At 35.1% G+C, this 19,720-nt stretch overlaps 1 protein-coding gene across 1 annotated transcript in view; it reads left to right on the top strand.

The window, feature by feature from the left end:
* Positions 1-19,720, top strand: part of LOC121867235 (macrophage mannose receptor 1-like) — a 259,604-nt gene that overhangs the window by 169,631 nt on the left and 70,253 nt on the right. Inside the window, exons 11-12 of the mRNA XM_042367087.1 lie at positions 3,642-3,752; positions 5,857-6,015. Of these exons, the coding sequence (XP_042223021.1) occupies positions 3,642-3,752; positions 5,857-6,015 (270 nt within the window). The remainder of the gene's footprint in view (positions 1-3,641; positions 3,753-5,856; positions 6,016-19,720) is intronic.

Below are 19,720 nucleotides of genomic sequence, written 5' to 3'. Positions count from 1 at the left end.
GCACAACCTTATTTTCTCTGCGGATAGAAGTTTGCACTCTGTCACGGTTCGGCATCCATTGTTGGGGTGTATGCACTGATGAAGAAGTTATGACGTGAGTGATTAATTGGGACTCGGAGCGTCATGAGGCGCTCATTCCTCCCAACAGGCATTTTAGTTAGCCTATGTAGGATGGATTGGCGAATGGTAAAGCCAACTCCATAAATGCAGTTTCTTTCCGCAGCAGGGTTACCCTTCCAGAAGAAGGTATAGCCAAACCCCGTTCTGTGAGTCGATCCTCGTCTGGGAGCCGGGACTCGCTAATGGCTGCTATGTCGATTTTATACATAGACAGCTCTTCGGCCACAAAGGCGGTTCTTCTTTCAGGACGCTCATTTGTGCCTGTATCCAGAAGGGTCCTGACATTCCATGCATCGACCATAAGAGGTGGTATTGTTTGTTTTTGCTTTGATCTGTGATCATGATCGTGATTTCGACCGCATAAGGATGACCTTACCGGGCTGCTCACTCGCACAGACAGGACCAGATTGCACTGCTGCCTAGATCCCACTGCATAAACGACCATCTTATTTGTGTCGCCTTAGTGCAGGTTTTGGCTAGAGACTCCCGGCAGTCATCTTTCCTTGTCCCCGTCGCCACTCGTCCGTCGCCACAGGACTTTTGGGGGTATAGGTAATTTGATGATAATGAGAATTATGATGAGCTGAATGATGGCTGCGTGTGAGTTGATTTATGTGATGAGGCAGGCGCGCAGGCTGCAACCCCACATTTTGGCTTTCCCTTTTCCTGATCCAGTCGTGCAAGCAATTGAAACGACTGGGGAGAGGGAGAGTTGCTATGGACTGCTGAGCATAGTTAGTTGGGTTTCGTCTTAGTAGCGTATCCATCTTGCATTGCCTTCATCTGCCGGTGCAGTTATTGGGTTCCCATGTTTGTCACCTCTTCCGCCTATACTGCCGTTGCGGTCTTACTGGACCTCTGTAAGCAAGGTAGCGGGGCAGTGGTTGGTAGGCGTCAGGACATGACCATTTGCCAGTGGGCCTATGCGCGGTCGTTCTGGGGCCCACTGCTGCTCCGAGATCCCCTTCTGTTCTAGTCTGGGCCACGAGGCACCCAGTTACTTTGTGTTGCCACGAGGAGGCACAGCAGAAATCTTGATGGTGAAGAAGCTGTGTACTGGCAGGGGAAGACATATGCAAGTTGCCTCCCTGTTCACCACGAGGGTAGCCAGCGACGGTAGCTGAAGGCGAGAGGAAGCAAACAGTGCTTGCTGCCACACTAGACGCATTACACCACCCTGTGCGCGCGACACACACACAGCATATGACTACGATAATAACACGATACAATATTACTTTGATAACCTGTTGCAGTTGGAACAAGGAATCGCCGATGAGAAATCGTAATAATTATGTTGATATGATTCATTTGCATAATTAAATCAAGTTATACAAGGATAACAAGGACACAAGGACAACAAAAGCAATCCTAGGCAGACATGGGGCAATCGTAATCTGTAATCGTAATCGATTACAATCGGTTACAGTTTTTGAAGTAATCGTAATCGATTGCATTCAAAATTTAATCGTAATAACAATTACTTTCACGATTACAATAATAAGTGCATACTTCATTTCCTTTTCTTACAATATTGAGATCATAATTTTCCATACAGTAATCTCTATTCGGCAAACATTCACCATCCATGTTATATCTGTAATACTCTAGCTGCTAAAAACAAAATATCGAGTCAGTAAGATTTAGACATTCGTGCTGGTAAACACTGATTTACGTCTAAGCAAACAGAGAACGCGTGCTAGCACTCAGACATGCAGCTTTATTATCCCTTGTATCCATGATTGAGGATTCAGATAATTATGCATTCAAGATCCAACAACAAACCTGTTGATGCTCTCAGACAGTCCCTAGAGAGGTGCCTTTCAGTCTTTGAAGACTAAGTACTTTGCAAGATGGCAGCTACTCTGGATTCTCGCTTCAAACTGGCTTGGTGTAAAGAAAGTGAAATTCAGGAGCAACGAACTGCCCTAATAAAGGAAGCTGAGTCAGTGACTCCTTCACCCACAAGCCCTGCAGAATCATCAACCTTGACACCCCCCCAAGCAAGTCAAGTAATCTCATTAGCTACTTATCTGCTCCCAGAACTACAACAAAAATACAAAACACAAGCTCTGTGGAGGTCACAAGCTACCTGTAAAACACCTGCCTTAAATTCTGGGAAAAAACAAAGCATCCATGCCTGTCCTCTCCAAGCTCGCAATGAATTACCTTGTAGTATCAGCAACTTCAGCACCTGTTGAGAGAGTATTCAGTGTGCTAGCCGAATCTTCAGGCCGGATAGGTGCCAGCTTATTAATAAGACCTTGCAGAGTCTAGTTTTTCATAAATTTCAACAAAAATAAAAAGCTATAATTTCCATATCCATGACATGAGAAGGTATAACCACTCAATATTTTCTTAGTTATTGATGCATAATATGGACTGTACTTTTGATTTGTTTAAATGAATATCATTAGATTGTTTTTATTCTTGAAACTATCTTTGATATAATGGACACCGTATGTTTCAAATCCTTTGAGGACTAATTCTTGTCTAAGAAAAAAATATTGTTAAATTTGAATTTTCGTAATACAGTATTGTTTTGATAATCTACATTTACTGAAAGTAATGTCTTTGGTATATCTCAGTATGCAGTAAATCAAACATGTAATTTTATAAGAGCACTAAATTACTATCCTCTTATAAGCATTTGTGTTCATAATATTCCAAAACTTCAGAGTTATTTAGGTCAGATACATTTCTGTATTTATAAGTTACGTATTACTCTTATGAACATTAAGATCCATCTATTTAAGATTTTGATTTATTTCTTGTCTATTAAATGCCCTCACCATTATGTATAATGCATTATGTCTACCCCTTTCATCTCTCAGAAAATATGATTTAATTGTACCAGGTTGACAAACAGTAAATTGAATTTTTATAGTAAGTTCATTTATTTATGCACATTTCTTTTGAAGTAATCATGATTGTAATCATGATTGTAATCATGATTACGCATCATGTAATCGTAAACGTAATCGATTGCATCCATTTTCCTGTAATCGTAATCGTAATCATAAATTTACCATATAATCGTAATCGATTATGTTACCGATGTAATCGCCCTATGTCTGATCCTAGGCTTTGTTGTCTTTGTGATTCAGAAAAAAGTACATTAAATTGGAGGATGAAATCCTAGGATTATTCTAAACCACAATGTCTCTATGGTAAAATGTCAGATTCTGCATGGTTCCCATGTTACAATACATTTAAGATGTTGTATTAATGAGAGTGAATTTGAACTGAAACCCCCCGTAGGTTTTTGTAATCATATATTCACAGATCTCCACAGTGTGACCCCTCTTTATTCCAACCTAAAGGAAATGTTCAAAGTTGCCCCCCTCTGCCTCAATGCAGACCTGTACACGTCGTACCATTGATTGACGCATTCCAGAATGCCTGGACTATGTTTAATTTGCTCGCATCTGTCACGAACACGTGGGCATATGCAGAATCTGACGTTTTCCTAAGTTAGAATAACTCTTAACGGGGAGAGCATGAACACTGTTATGTGTCGGTAGGTGATCCCGGAAAGATGACACCGTCTTGGGTACCCACGGACTGTCACGACCCTCGCCATTACGTGTGTGAGGTGGGCGTTGGCGACCCAATCAATCTCCTACCACCGGACAGTGAGTACATAAGCCACTTATTCCTCTTTCTTGTTCTCGGTGTTAGTGTAAACTCATTGTTTCAATATTACTTTTAGTTAAATCAATGTGACAGTAGTACCTACTTAGGTGTAATAAACTTATTGTTATTAAGTTGAAAAATTTAACTTTTAATTTACATAGTATGACAGTTTTAGTTTTAGTTAATTCTATGCCTTTGTCATTTGCAGTTAGCTCCGTGTCAGTTTTACACGTAGTTAACTGATTACGGCAGTCTTGCTTGTGGTTCATTACCTCTGTGTTTCAGTTTTATTGATTATTGGTACTTAAGTCAGTCTTTTTGTACTTGACTCATTGTCAAAGCCTTGCTTCTCTTTAACTCAGTCTGACAGTCCGGTATTTCTTTCACTTAACTTAGTGTGATGGATTCACCTTGAGTTAACACAGTGTGGCAGTGTTATCTGTAGTTAACGCAGTTCTACCGATCTACTTGTAGTTAATTCATTGTGATACGCTTGCTTGTACGTTACTCGCTGTGATAATATTACTTGTATTTAACTAATTATGACCGTCTTTCTTGTAGATAATTCGTTGTTAGTCTTAGTTATATTTAACTGCATGTGTCATATCTACCTACAGCTAACTCAGTAGGATAGCCCTACTCTTTAATTAAATCAGAGTAGTTAAATAAGGGTGAAAGACTGAAAGTCTAATTAGTAGTGAAGTTGGCATCACTGTCAGTTAACTCAGTGTCACAGCCCTATATTTAGTTATCTTAGTGACACTTTTTTGCTCTTAGTTAGCCCATTGTCAGCCTTAATTTAAGGTTCTCAATGTACCTTTCTTCCTCGGAGTTAACTTAGCGTCGGAGTCTTACTTATGGTTATTTCGATATTCAAAGCCTGACATACAATTGCTTTGAGTTATGTCAAGTTTCACATTTTTACTTTGAATTAAATCAAGTTTCACAGTTCTATCCTAAGTTAACAAAAACTTACCAGCTTTACTTCGAGTTTACTCAGTGGTACCAATTGACCTTGTAATTAACTCAACAGCACAGTTCTCCCATCATCACACAACACTGAGGTTTGAGGCGCTTCAAGTCTTACAATGACAAATTTTGTTAGAGATTTAGCCAAAACTACTATAGTGACGTTTACTTGTAGGTTCATGTTCTGAGCCAGGCGCTATTTCACTGTTGAACAGTTGATAATCATATACATAATGTAAGGCATGTGCACTCTCAGAATGAATACTGCTGTCATCTGTGGATTGATTATGGGTATAAAGTTTGGGCAATTCACTTCCTCGATTCAGAATAGAAAAATTCCACCAAATCAACCAACAATAATATCTATACCAGAAATTCCCAGCAATATATTTTCGCGAAGAAATTTCACTACTTTCTTTGCTCTATAGATACTGTATTTTCATAGCTAAGTGTTTTGACGAGCTGTACTTAAAAGTGCTACCAGCACGACCCCTAAATCGGCTTGCGGGTTCATCTAAAAAAGCCATGATATTTGGGTTGAAATTACATTTTACAGAACCTCCCTCTGGCTAACAAAAATCATATATTGTATATCCCAGACTAGCAGTCTGTGTATACCTCGCACAAAAATATTCTTCCTTTGCCATCTAACCTTAGACAATTAATTTTCAAATTATCTTGTTTCAATAATTTCACTCTTTGGCAAGGGGACACCTCGGTGAATAAATTAAACAACGATACCTCTCTGACCTGTTCCTAAACACTTCATTCGTATGAAAAAGGCAATTATCTTAATGTTCCGAGTCTTAATCAAATGGCATAGTCTTGATGGCAGTTAATTCACTGTCACTTTCTTATTATAGTAATCAAATCTGTGTTACAGCCTTACTTGTACAGTATTATACTCCAGTCTACATGTACTGTACTTCTGGTGGTTTTATTCCCGTATATACTGTATAATTGGAAGAGCTTTACATTTCTTTATGCACTCAGGTCAGTTTCAGAATATTCCTTGTTTATAAATTACGTTAGCTTCATAATCTTAATACAAATAAAACAATGCAGTTACCCTTAAAGGGAAGGTCACAAAGTTATTTATAGTCAGGTCACTTTCACAATCTTACTTGTGTGCAGATAAGCGGTACTGTGCAGAAGGGTGGGAACAGAGCAACGACCACTGTTACTTCTTCAGCACGGATGAGCAGACATGGTCAAGCGCCGCCTCTGTTTGCAGTGCCAACGACGCCAAACTTGCCTCCATAGTTACCTGGGCGGAGCAGGACTTCATTTTCGGTATGACCATATCTTTCATACCGTAGGAGATAAGAGTTATCTATAAGAAATGTGTGGTGCATTAGTATGAACGAATAGGGTTATTAACTTATCATAAAACCAACCAAGAGGAGTCATGTAGCCTTCCCGGACTGGGATGTGCGTTTACATTACTATAGCAAATGTGCCTATGTCAGCGTGTGTCTTTCGATCTGTTGCACGACTAAATCAGGATGTACGACTAAATCAGCTTGTGCTAGGCCAGCGACTTATACGTTTGCAAATGTGTATGTGACTAGTACATCGGTAAGTGTGGCTTTCTCAAGGTGTGCATCCCTATCACGTGTGTGTTTATATCAGAATGTAAGAACATTTTAGTATTTATATGTGCAACTACCCCTCCTTATGAGCCTAGAATGCTAACTGCGTCTGAATTGCTATGTAAGTCGATATCGGCGAGTGCAACTATATAGGCTTTGCAAAAACATTATTGTGTGCAACAACATTATTCTGTGCAACAACATTATTGTGTGCAACTACATTATTGTGTGCAACAACATTATTGTGTGGAACTACATTATTGTGTGCAACAACATTTTTGTGTGCAACAACATTATTGTGTGCAACAACATTATTGTGTGCAACAACACTATTGTGTGCAATAACATTATTGTGTGCAACATTATAGTGTGCAACATCGTTATTGTATGCAACAACATTATTGTGTGCAACAACATTATTATGTGCAATAACATTATTGTGTGCAACAACAATACTGTGTGCAACAACATTATTGTGTGTAATGTGCAACAACATTATTGTGTGTAATGTGCAACAACATACTGTGTGCAACAACATTATTGCGTCCAACAACATTATTGTGTGCAACAACATTATTGTGCAGAGTGGTGCAATAACTTTGTTGTGTGCAACAACATTATTGTGTGCAGTGTGCAACACCATATTGTCTGCAGTGTGCAACATTACTATGTGGAAGAACATGTTGTGTGTATTACATTATTATGTGCAACAACATTATTTTGCAACATTATTTTGTGCAACAACATTATTATGTTCAACAGCATTATTATATGCAACTACATGATTGTGTGAAACAACATATTGTGTGAAACAACATTATTTTGCAACATTATTTTTTGTTACTATAATTATTGTGTCCAACAGCATTATTGTGTGCAACAATCTTATTTAAGAAAATTATTTTGTGCAACATTACTATGTGAAACACCATATTGAGTGCAACAAAATTATTTTGCATGAACATTATTGTATACAACTACATTAAATTGCAACATTATTTTGTGCAATTACATTATTGTTTGTAACAACATTATTGTGTGCAATAACATTATTGTGCAACTTTATTGTGCAACATTATTGTGTGCAACATTATTGAGTGCAACAACATTATTTTGCAACATTATTTTGTGCAACTACATTATTGTGTGCAATACCATTATTGTATGCAATACAACATTGTTTTGTGCAACTACATTATTTTACAACCATTATTGTATGCAACAACATTATTTTGTGCAACTACATTATTGTGTGCTATACAACAATGTTTTGTGCAACAAAATTATTGTGTGCTATACAATATTGTTTTGTGCAACAACATTATTGTGTGAAACAACATTATTGTGTACAACAACATTATTATGTGCAATAACATTAGTGTGTGCAACAAACATATTTTGAAACATTATTTTGTGCAACTACATTATATACAACAACATTATTGTGTGCAACAACATTATTTTGCAACAAGATTATTATGTGCAACAATATTACTTTGCGCAACCAAAATTATTGTGTGCAACATCGTTATTGTGTGCAACAACATAATTGTGTGCAACAAAATTATTGAGTGTAACAACATTTTTGTGCAGCAACATAATTATGTGCAGCAACATAACGGTTTTCAACAACATTACTGTGAACAACAACATTACTGCCTGCAACAACATTATTGTGGGCAGTGAGCAACAACATTATTGTGTCCAACAACATTGTTGAGTGAAGTGAGCAACAACATTACTCTGTGCAACAACATTATTGTGTGCAGTGAGCAACAACATTATTGTGTCCAACAACATTAGTGAGTCAAGTGAGCAACACCATTACAGCGTGCAACAACATTATTGTGTGCAGTGAGCAACAACATTATTGTGTCCAACAACATTATTGAGTGCACTGAGCAACAACATTATTGTCTCCAGCAGCATTATTGTGTCGAACAACATTATTGTGTGCAACAACATTATTGTGTCCAATAACATTATTGTGTCCAACCACATTATTGCGTCCAACAACATTATTGTGTGTAATAACATTATTGTCTCCAACAACATCATTGTGTGCAACAACATTATTGTGTGCAACAACACTATTGTGTCCAACAACATTATCGTGTCCAACAACATTATTGTGTCCAGCAACATTATCGTGTCCTACAACATTTTCGTGTCCAACAACAATTATTGTGTCCAACCACATTATTGTGTCCAACAACATAATTGTTTGCAACAACATTATTGTGTCCAAGAACATTATTGTGTGCAACAACATTATTGTGTGCAACATCATTATTGTGTGCAGCAACATTATTGAGTGCAACATCATTATTGTGTGCAACAACATCATTGTGTGCAACAACATTATTGTGTGCAGCAACATTATTGAGTGCAACATCATTATTGTGTCCAACAACATTATTGTGTCCAACAAAATTATTGTCTCCAACAACATTATTGTTTGCAACATCATTATTGTGTGCAAAAACATTACTGTGTGCAACATTATTCTGTGCAACAACATTACTGTGTGCAACAACATAATTGTGTACAACAACATTATTGTGTCCAACAACATTATTGTGTCCAAAAACATTATTGTTTGCAACAACATTACTATGTGCAACATCATTATTGTGTGCAACAACATTAAGGTGAGCAACAACATTACTGTATGCAACAAAATTATTGTGTGCAACAACATTATTGCGTGCAACAACATTACTGTGTGCAACAACATTATTGTATCCAACAACTTTATGGTGTCCAACAACATTATTATGTCCTACAACATTATTGTGTCCAACAACATTTTTGTGTCCAACAACATTATTGTTTCCAAGAACATTATTTTGTGCAACAACATTATTGTGTCCAACAACATTATTGTGTCAAACAACATTATTGTGTCCAACAAAATAATTGTGTGCAACAACATTATTGTGTGCAACAATATTATTGTGTCCAACAACATTATTGTGTCCAACAACATTATTGTGTGCAACAACATTATTGTGTCCAACATTATTGTGTGCAACAACATTATTGTGTGCAACAACATTATTGAAACCAACAACATTATTTTGTCCAAAAACATTATTGTGTGCAACAATATTATTGTGTCCAACAACATTACTGTGTGCAACAACATTACTGTGTGCAACAACATTATTCTGACCAACAACATTATTATGTCCAACAACATTATTGTGTGCAACAACATTATTGTGTGCAACAACATTACTGTGTGCAAGAACATTATTGTGTGCAACAACATTATTGTGTGAAACAAAATTATTGTGTCCAACGATATTATTGTGTCCAACAACATTATTGTGTCCGACAACATTATTGTGTAGTACAACATTATTGTGTGCAACAACATTACTGTGTGCAACAACATTATTGTGTCCAACAACAGTATTACCTCCAACTATATTATTGTGTCCAACAACATTATTGTGTCCAACAACATTTTTGTGTCCAACAACGTTATTGTGTCCAACAACATTAAGGTTAGCAACAACATTATTGTGTCCAACAACTTTATTGTTTGCAAGAACATTACTATATCCAACAACATTATTGTGTCCAACAGCATTATTGTGTACAACAACATTATTGTGTGGAACAACATTAGTGTGTGCAACAACATTATTGTGTGCAACAACATTATTGTGTCCAACAACATTATTGTGTGCAGTAATATTATTGTGTCCAACAACAATATTGTATGCAACAACATTATTGTGTCCAACAATATTATTGTGTCCAACAACATTATTGTGTGCAACAATATTATTGTGTGCAACAACATAATTGTGTGCAACAACTTTACTGTGTGCAACACCATTATTGTGTCCAAAACCATTATTGTCCAACAGCATTGCGTGCAAGAACATTATTGTGTCCCACATGATTGTGTGAAACAGCATTATTGTGTCCAACAACATTATTGTGTGCAACAAGATTATTGTAACCAACAACATTATTGTGTCCAACACCATTATTGTGTGCAACAACATTATTGTGTGCAACCATATTATTGTGTGCAGCAACATTACTGTGTGCAACAACATTTTTGTGTACAACAAAATGGTGTCCAACAGCATTATTTTGTCCAACAATATTATTGTGTCCAACAACATTTTTGTGTCCAACTACATTATTGAGTGCAACAACATTATTGTGTCCAACAATATTGCGTGCAACAACATTATTGTGTCCAACAACATTATTGTGTGCAACAACTTTACTGTTTGCAACGACATTATTGTGTCCAACAATATTATTGTCCAACAGCATTATGTGCAACAACATTATTGTGTCGAACAATATTATTGTAAGAAACAAATTTATTGTGTCCAAAAACATTTATGTGTCGAACAACATTATTGTGTCCACCACCATTATTGTGTGCAACATTATTGTGTGCAACAACATTATTGTGTCCAACATCATTATTGTGTGCAACAACATTATTGTGTACAACAACATTATTATGTCCTACAACATTATTGTGTTCCAACAACATTATTGTGCCCAACAACATTATTGTGTGCAACAACATTATTGTGTCCAACAACATTATTGTGTCAAACAACATTTTTGTGTGCAACAACATTAGTGTGTGCAACAACATTATTGTGTGCAACAACATTACTGTGTGCAACAACATTATTGCATGCAAAATCATTATTGTGTGCAACACCATTATTTTGTCCAATATCATTATTCTCCAACAACATTATTGTGTGCAACAACATTATTGTGTCCAACAACATTATTGTGTGCAACATTATTGTTTCCAAAAACATTATTGTGTCCAACAACATTATTGTGTGCAAGAACATTATTGTGTCCAACACCATTATTGTGTGCAACATTATTATTGTGTGCAACAACATTATTGTGTGCAACAACATTATGGTGTCTAACAACATTATTATATCCAACTATATTATTGTGTCCAACAACATTATTGTTTCCAACAACATTATTTTGTGCAACAACATTACTGTGTCCAACAACGTTATTGAGTCCAACAACATTATTGTGTCAAACAACATTATTGTGTCCAACAACATTATTTTGTCTTACAACATTATTGTGTCCAACAACGTTATTGAGTCCAACAACATTATTGTGTCAAACACCATTATTGTGTCCAACCGTTATTGAGTCCAACAACATTATTGTGTCAAACAACATTATTGTGTCCAACAACATTATTTTGTCTTACAACATTATTGTGGGCAACAATATTATTGTGTCCAACAACATTATTGTGTGCAACAACATTACTGTGTGCAACAACATTATTGTGTGCAACTACATTATTGTGTCCAACAACATTATTGTGGGCAACAATATTATTGTGTCCAACAACATTATTGTGTCCAACAACATTATTGTGTCCAACAACATTGTTTTGCAACAAGATTATTATGTGCAACAATATTATTTTGTGCAACCAATATTATTGTGTGCAACATCGTTATTGTGTCAACAACATAATTGTGTGCAACAAAATTATTGTGTGTAACAACATTTTTGTGTGCAGCAACATAATTATGTGCAACAACATAACGGTTTTCAACATCATTACTGCGCGCAAAAACATTATTGTGTCCAACAACATTATTGTGACCAACAACATTATTGAGTGCAGTGAGCAAAAACATTATTGTGTCCAAAAACATTATTGTGTCCAACAAAATTATCGTGTGCAACTTCATTACTGTGTGCAACAACATTATTGTGTCCAGCAACATTATTGTGTGCAACAACATTATTGTGTCCAACAACATTATTATGTCCTACAACATTATTGTGTCCAACAACATTATTGTGTCCAACAACTTTATTGTGTGCAACAACATTATTGTGTGCAACAACATTACTGTGTGCAACAGCATTATTGTGACCAACAACATTATTGTGTGCAACAACATTATAGTGTGCAACAACATTATTGTGTCCAAAAACATTATCGTGTGCAGCAACATTATTGTGTTCAACAACATTATTGTGTGCAACAATATTATTCTGTTCAACAACATTGTTGTAACCAACAACATTATTGTGTGCAACAACATTACGGTGTGCAACAAAAATTATTGTGTGCAACAACATTAATGTGTGCAACAACAATATTGTGTCCAAAAACATTATTATGTCCAACAACATTATTGCATCCAACAACATTATTGCATCCAACATCATTATTGTGTGCAACAACATTTTTGTGTGCAACAACATTATTGTAACCAGCAACATTATTGTGTCCAACATTATTGTGTCCTACAACATTATTGTGTGCAACATTACTGTGTGCAAAAGCATTATTGTGACCAACAACATTATTATGTCCAACAACATTATTGTGTCCAACAACATTATTGTGTCCAACAACATTATTGTGTCCAACAACATTATTGTGCAACAACATTATTGTAACCAACAACATTATTGTGTGCAACAACATTATTGTGTGCAACAACATTATTGTGTCCAACAACATTATTGTGTGCAACAACATAAATGTGTCCAACAGCATTATTGTGTGCAAGAACATTATTGTGTCCAACACCATAATTGTGTGCAACAACATTATTGTGTGCAACAGCAATTTTGTGTGCAACAACATTAATGTGTGCAACAACATTATGGTGTCCAACAACATTATGGTGTCCAGCAACATTTTTGTGTCGAACAACATTATTGTTTCCAACAACATTATTTTGTGCAACAACATTACTGTGTCCAACAACATTATTGTGTCCAACAACATTATTGTGTCAAACAACATTATTGTGTGCAACAACTTTACTGTGTGCAACAACATTATTGTGTCCAACAAAATAATTGTGTGCAACAACATTATTGTGTGCAACAATATTTTTGTGTCCAACAACATTATTGTCCAACAGCATTGTGTGCAACAACATTACTTTGTGCAACAACATTATTGTGTGCAACAACATTATTGTGTCCAACAACATTATTGTGTGCAACAATATTATTGTGTTCAACAACATTATTGTGTCCAACAACATTATTGTGTGCAACAACATTATTGTGTCCAACACCATTATTGTGTGCAACAACATTACTGTGTGCAACAACACTATTATGTGCAACAACATTACTGTGTGCAACAAGATTATTGTGTCCAACAACATTATGGTGTCCAACAACATTATTATTTCCTCCAACATTATTGTGTCGAACAACATTATTATGTCCAACAATATTATTGTCTCCAACAACATTATTATGTCCAACAACATTATTTTGTGCAACATAATTGTGTGCAACAAAATTATTGTGTGTAACAACATTTTTGTGTGCAGCAACATAATTATGTGCAACAACATAACGGTTTTCAACATCATTACTGCGCGCAAAAACATTATTGTGTCCAACAACATTATTGTGACCAACAACATTATTGAGTGCAGTGAGCAAAAACATTATTGTGTCCAAAAACATTATTGTGTCCAACAAAATTATCATGTGCAACTTCATTACTGTGTGCAACAACATTATTGTGTCCAGCAACATTATTGTGTGCAACAACATTATTGTGTCCAACAACATTATTATGTCCTACAACATTATTGTGTCCAACAACATTATTGTGTCCAACAACTTTATTGTGTGCAACAACATTATTGTGTGCAACAACATTACTGTGTGCAACAGCATTATTGTGACCAACAACATTATTGTGTGCAACAACATTATAGTGTGCAACAACATTATTGTGTCCAAAAACATTATCGTGTGCAGCAACATTATTGTGTTCAACAACATTATTGTGTGCAACAATATTATTCTGTTCAACAACATTGTTGTAACCAACAACATTATTGTGTGCAACAACATTACGGTGTGCAACAAAAATTATTGTGTGCGACAACATTAATGTGTGCAACAACAATATTGTGTCCAAAAACATTATTATGTCCAACAACATTATTGCATCCAACAACATTATTGCATCCAACATCATTATTGTGTGCAACAACATTTTTGTGTGCAACAACATTATTGTAACCAGCAACATTATTGTGTCCAACATTATTGTGTCCTACAACATTATTGTGTGCAACATTACTGTGTGCAAAAGCATTATTGTGACCAACAACATTATTATGTCCAACAACATTATTGTGTCCAACAACATTATTGTGTCCAACAACATTATTGTGTCCAACAACATTATTGTGCAACAACATTATTGTAACCAACAACATTATTGTGTGCAACAACATTATTGTGTGCAACAACATTATTGTGTCCAACAACATTATTGTGTGCAACAACATAAATGTGTCCAACAGCATTATTGTGTGCAAGAACATTATTGTGTCCAACACCATAATTGTGTGCAACAACATTATTGTGTGCAACAGCAATTTTGTGTGCAACAACATTAATGTGTGCAACAACATTATGGTGTCCAACAACATTATGGTGTCCAGCAACATTTTTGTGTCGAACAACATTATTGTTTCCAACAACATTATTTTGTGCAACAACATTACTGTGTCCAACAACATTATTGTGTCCAACAACATTATTGTGTCAAACAACATTATTGTGTGCAACAACTTTACTGTGTGCAACAACATTATTGTGTCCAACAAAATAATTGTGTGCAACAACATTATTGTGTGCAACAATATTTTTGTGTCCAACAACATTATTGTCCAACAGCATTGTGTGCAACAACATTACTTTGTGCAACAACATTATTGTGTGCAACAACATTATTGTGTCCAACAACATTATTGTGTGCAACAATATTATTGTGTTCAACAACATTATTGTGTCCAACAACATTATTGTGTGCAACAACATTATTGTGTCCAACACCATTATTGTGTGCAACAACATTACTGTGTGCAACAACACTATTATGTGCAACAACATTACTGTGTGCAACAAGATTATTGTGTCCAACAACATTATGGTGTCCAACAACATTATTATTTCCTCCAACATTATTGTGTCGAACAACATTATTATGTCCAACAATATTATTGTCTCCAACAACATTATTATGTCCAACAACATTATTTTGTGCAACATTATTGTGTGCAACAACATTTTTGTGTCCAACAACATTATAGTGTCCAACAACATTATTATTTTCTACAACATTATTGTGTCCAACAATATTATTGTGTCTAACAACATTATTGTGTGCAACAATATTATTTTGTGCAACAACATTATTGTAACCAACAACATTATTGTGTCCAACAACATTATTGTGTGCAACAACAATATTGTGTGCAAAAACATTAATGTGTGCAACAACATTTTTGTGTCCAAAAACATTATTATGTCCAACAACAGTATTGTGTGCAACAACATTATTGCATCCAACAACATTATTTTGTGCAACAACATTATTGTAACCAGCAACATTATTGTGTCCAACATTATTTTGTGCAACAACATTATTGTGTGCAACAACATTATTGTGTGCAACAACATTACTGTGTGCAACAACATTATTGTAACCAACAAGATTATTGTGTCCAACAAAATTATTATGTGCAACAACATTATTGTGTGCAACAACATTATTGTAACCAGCAACATTATTGTGTCCAAAATTATTGTGTCCTACAACATTATTGTGTGCTAAAACATTATTGAGTGCGACAGCATTATTGTGTCCAACAACATTATTGCGTGCAACAACATTGTGTGCAACACCATTATTGTGTCCAACAACATTATTGTCCAACAACATTATTGTGTCCAACAACATTATTGTGTGCAACAACATTATTGTGTCCAACACCATAATTGTGTGCAACAACATTATTGTGTGCAACAACATTATTGTGTGCAACAACATTATTGTGTCCAACAACATTATTGTGTGCAACAACATTATTGTGTCCAACAACATTATTGTGTGCAACAACATTATTGTGTGCAACAACCTTACTGTGTGCAACAACATTACTGTGTGCAACAACATTATTGTGTGCAACAACATTATTTTGTCCAACAACATTATTGTGGGCAATAATATTATTGTGTCCAACAACATTATTGTGTCCAACAACATTATTGTGTCCAACAACATTATTGTGTCCAACAACATTGTTTTGCAACAAGATTATTATGTGCAACAATATTATTTTGTGCAACCAATATTATTGTGTGCAACATCGTTATTGTGTCAACAACATAATTGTGTGCAAGAAAATTATTGTGTGTAACAACATTTTTGTGTGCAGCAACATAATTATGTGCAACAACATAACGGTTTTCAACAACATTACTGCGTGCAAAAACATTATTGTGTCCAACAACATTATTATGTCCTACAACATTATTGTGTCCAACAACATTATTGTGTCCAACAACTTTATTGTGTGCAACAACATTATTGTGTGCGAAAACATTATTGTGTGCAACAACATTATTGTGTCCAACAACATTATTGTGTGCAACAACATTATTGTGTGCAAAAACATTATTGTATGCAACAACATTATTGTGTCCAACACCATTATTGTGTGCAACTACATTATTGTGTGCAACAACATTATTGTGTCCAATAACATTATTGTGTCCAACAACATTATTGTGTGCAACAACATTATTGTGTGCAACAACATTATTGTGTGCAACAACATTACTGTGTGCAACAGCATTACTGTGTGCAACAACATTATTGCATGCAATAACATTATTGTGTGCAACACCATTATTGTGTCCAACAACATTATTGTCCAACAACATTATTGTGTGCAAAACATTAATGTGTCCAACAGCATTATTTTGTGCAACAACATTATTGTGTCCAACACCACAATTGTGTGCAACAACATTGCTGTGTGCAACAACATTATTGTGTCCAACATCATTATGGTGTCCAGCAACATTATTATGTCCTAAAACATTATTGTGTCCAACAACATTTTTGTGTCCAACAACATTATTGTGTGCAACAACATTATTGTGTGCAACAACATTATTGTGTCCAACAACATTATTGTGTGCAACAACATTATTGTGTCCAACAACATTATTGTGTGCAACAACATTATTGTGTGCAACAACCTTACTGTGTGCAACAACATTACTGTGTGCAACAACATTATTGTGTGCAACAACATTATTGTGTCCAATCAACATTATTGTGGGCAACAATATTATTGTGTCCAACAACATTATTGTGTCCAACAACATTATTGTGTCCAACAACATTGTTTTGCAACAAGATTATTATGTGCAACAATATTATTTTGTGCAACCAATATTATTGTGTGCAACATCGTTATTGTGTCAACAACATAATTGTGTGCAACAAAATTATTGTGTGTAACAACATTTTTGTGTGCAGCAACATAATTATGTGCAACAACATAACGGTTTTCAACAACATTACTGCGTGCAAAAACATTATTGTGTCCAACAACATTATTGTGACCAACAACATTATTGAGTGCAGTGAGCAAAAACATAATTGTGTCCATAAACATTATTGTGTCCAACAAAATTATCGTGTGCAACATCATTACTGTGTGCAACAACATTATTATGTCCAGCAACATTATTGTGTGCAACAACATTATTGTGTCCAACAACATTATCATGTCCTACAACATTATTGTGTCCAACAACATTATTGTGTCCAACAACTTTATGGTATGCAACAACATTATTGTGTGCAACAACATTACTGTGTGCAACAGCATTATTGTGACCAACAACATTATTGTGTGCAACAACATTATAGTGTGCAACAACATTATTGTGTCCAAAAACATTATCGTGTGCAGCAACATTATTGTTTCCAACAACATTATTGTGTGCAACAATATTATTCTGTTCAACAACATTGTTGTAACCAACAACATTATTGTGTGTAACAACATTATAGTGTGCAACAAAAATTATTGTGTGCAACAACATTAATGTGTGCAACAACAATATTGTGTCCAAAAACATTATTATGTCCATCAAGAGTATTGTGTGCAACAACATTATTGCATCCAACAACATTATTGCATCCAACAACATTATAGTGTGCAACAACATTTTTGTGTGCAACAACATTATTGTAACCAGCACATTATTGTGTCCAACATTATTGTGTCCTACAACAATATTGTGTGCAACATTACCATGTGCAAAAGCATTATTGTGACCAACAACATTATTATGTCCAACAACATTATTGTGTCCAACAACATTATTGTGTCCAACAACATTATTGTGTCCAACAACATTATTGTGCAACAACATTATTGTAACCAACAACATTATTGTGTGCAACAACATTATTGTGTGCAACAACATTATTGTGTCCAACAACATTATTGTGTCCAACAACATTATTGTCCAACAACATTATTGTGTGCAACAACATTATTGTGTGCAACAACATAAATGTGTCCAATAGCATTATTATGTGCAAGAACATTATTGTGTCCAACACCATAATTGTGTGCAACAACATTATTGTGTGCAACAGCAATATTGTGTGCAACAACATTAATGTGTGCAACAACATTATGGTGTCCAACAACATTATGGTGTCCAGCAACATTTTTGTGTCGAACAACATTATTGTTTCCAACAACATTATTTTGTGCAACAACATTACTGTGTCCAACAACATTACTGTGTCCAACAACATTATTGTGTCCAACAACATTATTGTGTCAAACAACATTATTGTGTGCAACAACTTTACTGTGTGCAACAATATTTTTGTGTCCAACAGCATTGTGTGCAACAACATTACTGTGTGCAACAACATTATTGTGTGCAACAACATTATTGTGTCCAACAACATTATTGTGTGCAACAATATTATTGTGTCCAACAACATTATTGTGTCCAACAACATTATTGTGTGCAACAACATTATTGTGTCCAACACCATTATTGTGTGCAACAACATTACTGTGTGCAACAACACTATTATGTGCAACAACATTACTGTGTGCAACAAGATTATTGTGTCCAACAACATTATGGTGTCCAACAACATTATTATTTCCTCCAACATTATTGTGTCGAACAACATTATTATGTCCAACAATATTATTGTCTCCAACAACATTATTATGTCCAACAACATTATTTTGTGCAACATTATTGTGTGCAACAACATTATTGTGTCCAACAACATTATAGTGTCCAACAACATTATTATTTTCTACAACATTATTGTGTCCAACAACATTATTGTGTCCAACAACATTATTGTGTGCAACAATATTATTATGTGCAACAACATTATTGTAACCAACAACATTGTTGTGTCCAACAACATTATTGTGTGCAACAACAATATTGTGTGCAAAAACATTAATGTGTGCAACAACATTTTTGTGTCCAAAAACATTATTATGTCCAACAAC

The sequence above is a fragment of the Homarus americanus genome, unplaced genomic scaffold (genome assembly GCF_018991925.1).
Source record: "Homarus americanus isolate GMGI-L3 unplaced genomic scaffold, GMGI_Hamer_2.0 scaffold6317, whole genome shotgun sequence".
In the NCBI taxonomy this organism is placed as follows: domain Eukaryota; kingdom Metazoa; phylum Arthropoda; class Malacostraca; order Decapoda; family Nephropidae; genus Homarus; species Homarus americanus.
This window is presented reverse-complemented; position numbering and strand designations above follow the sequence as displayed.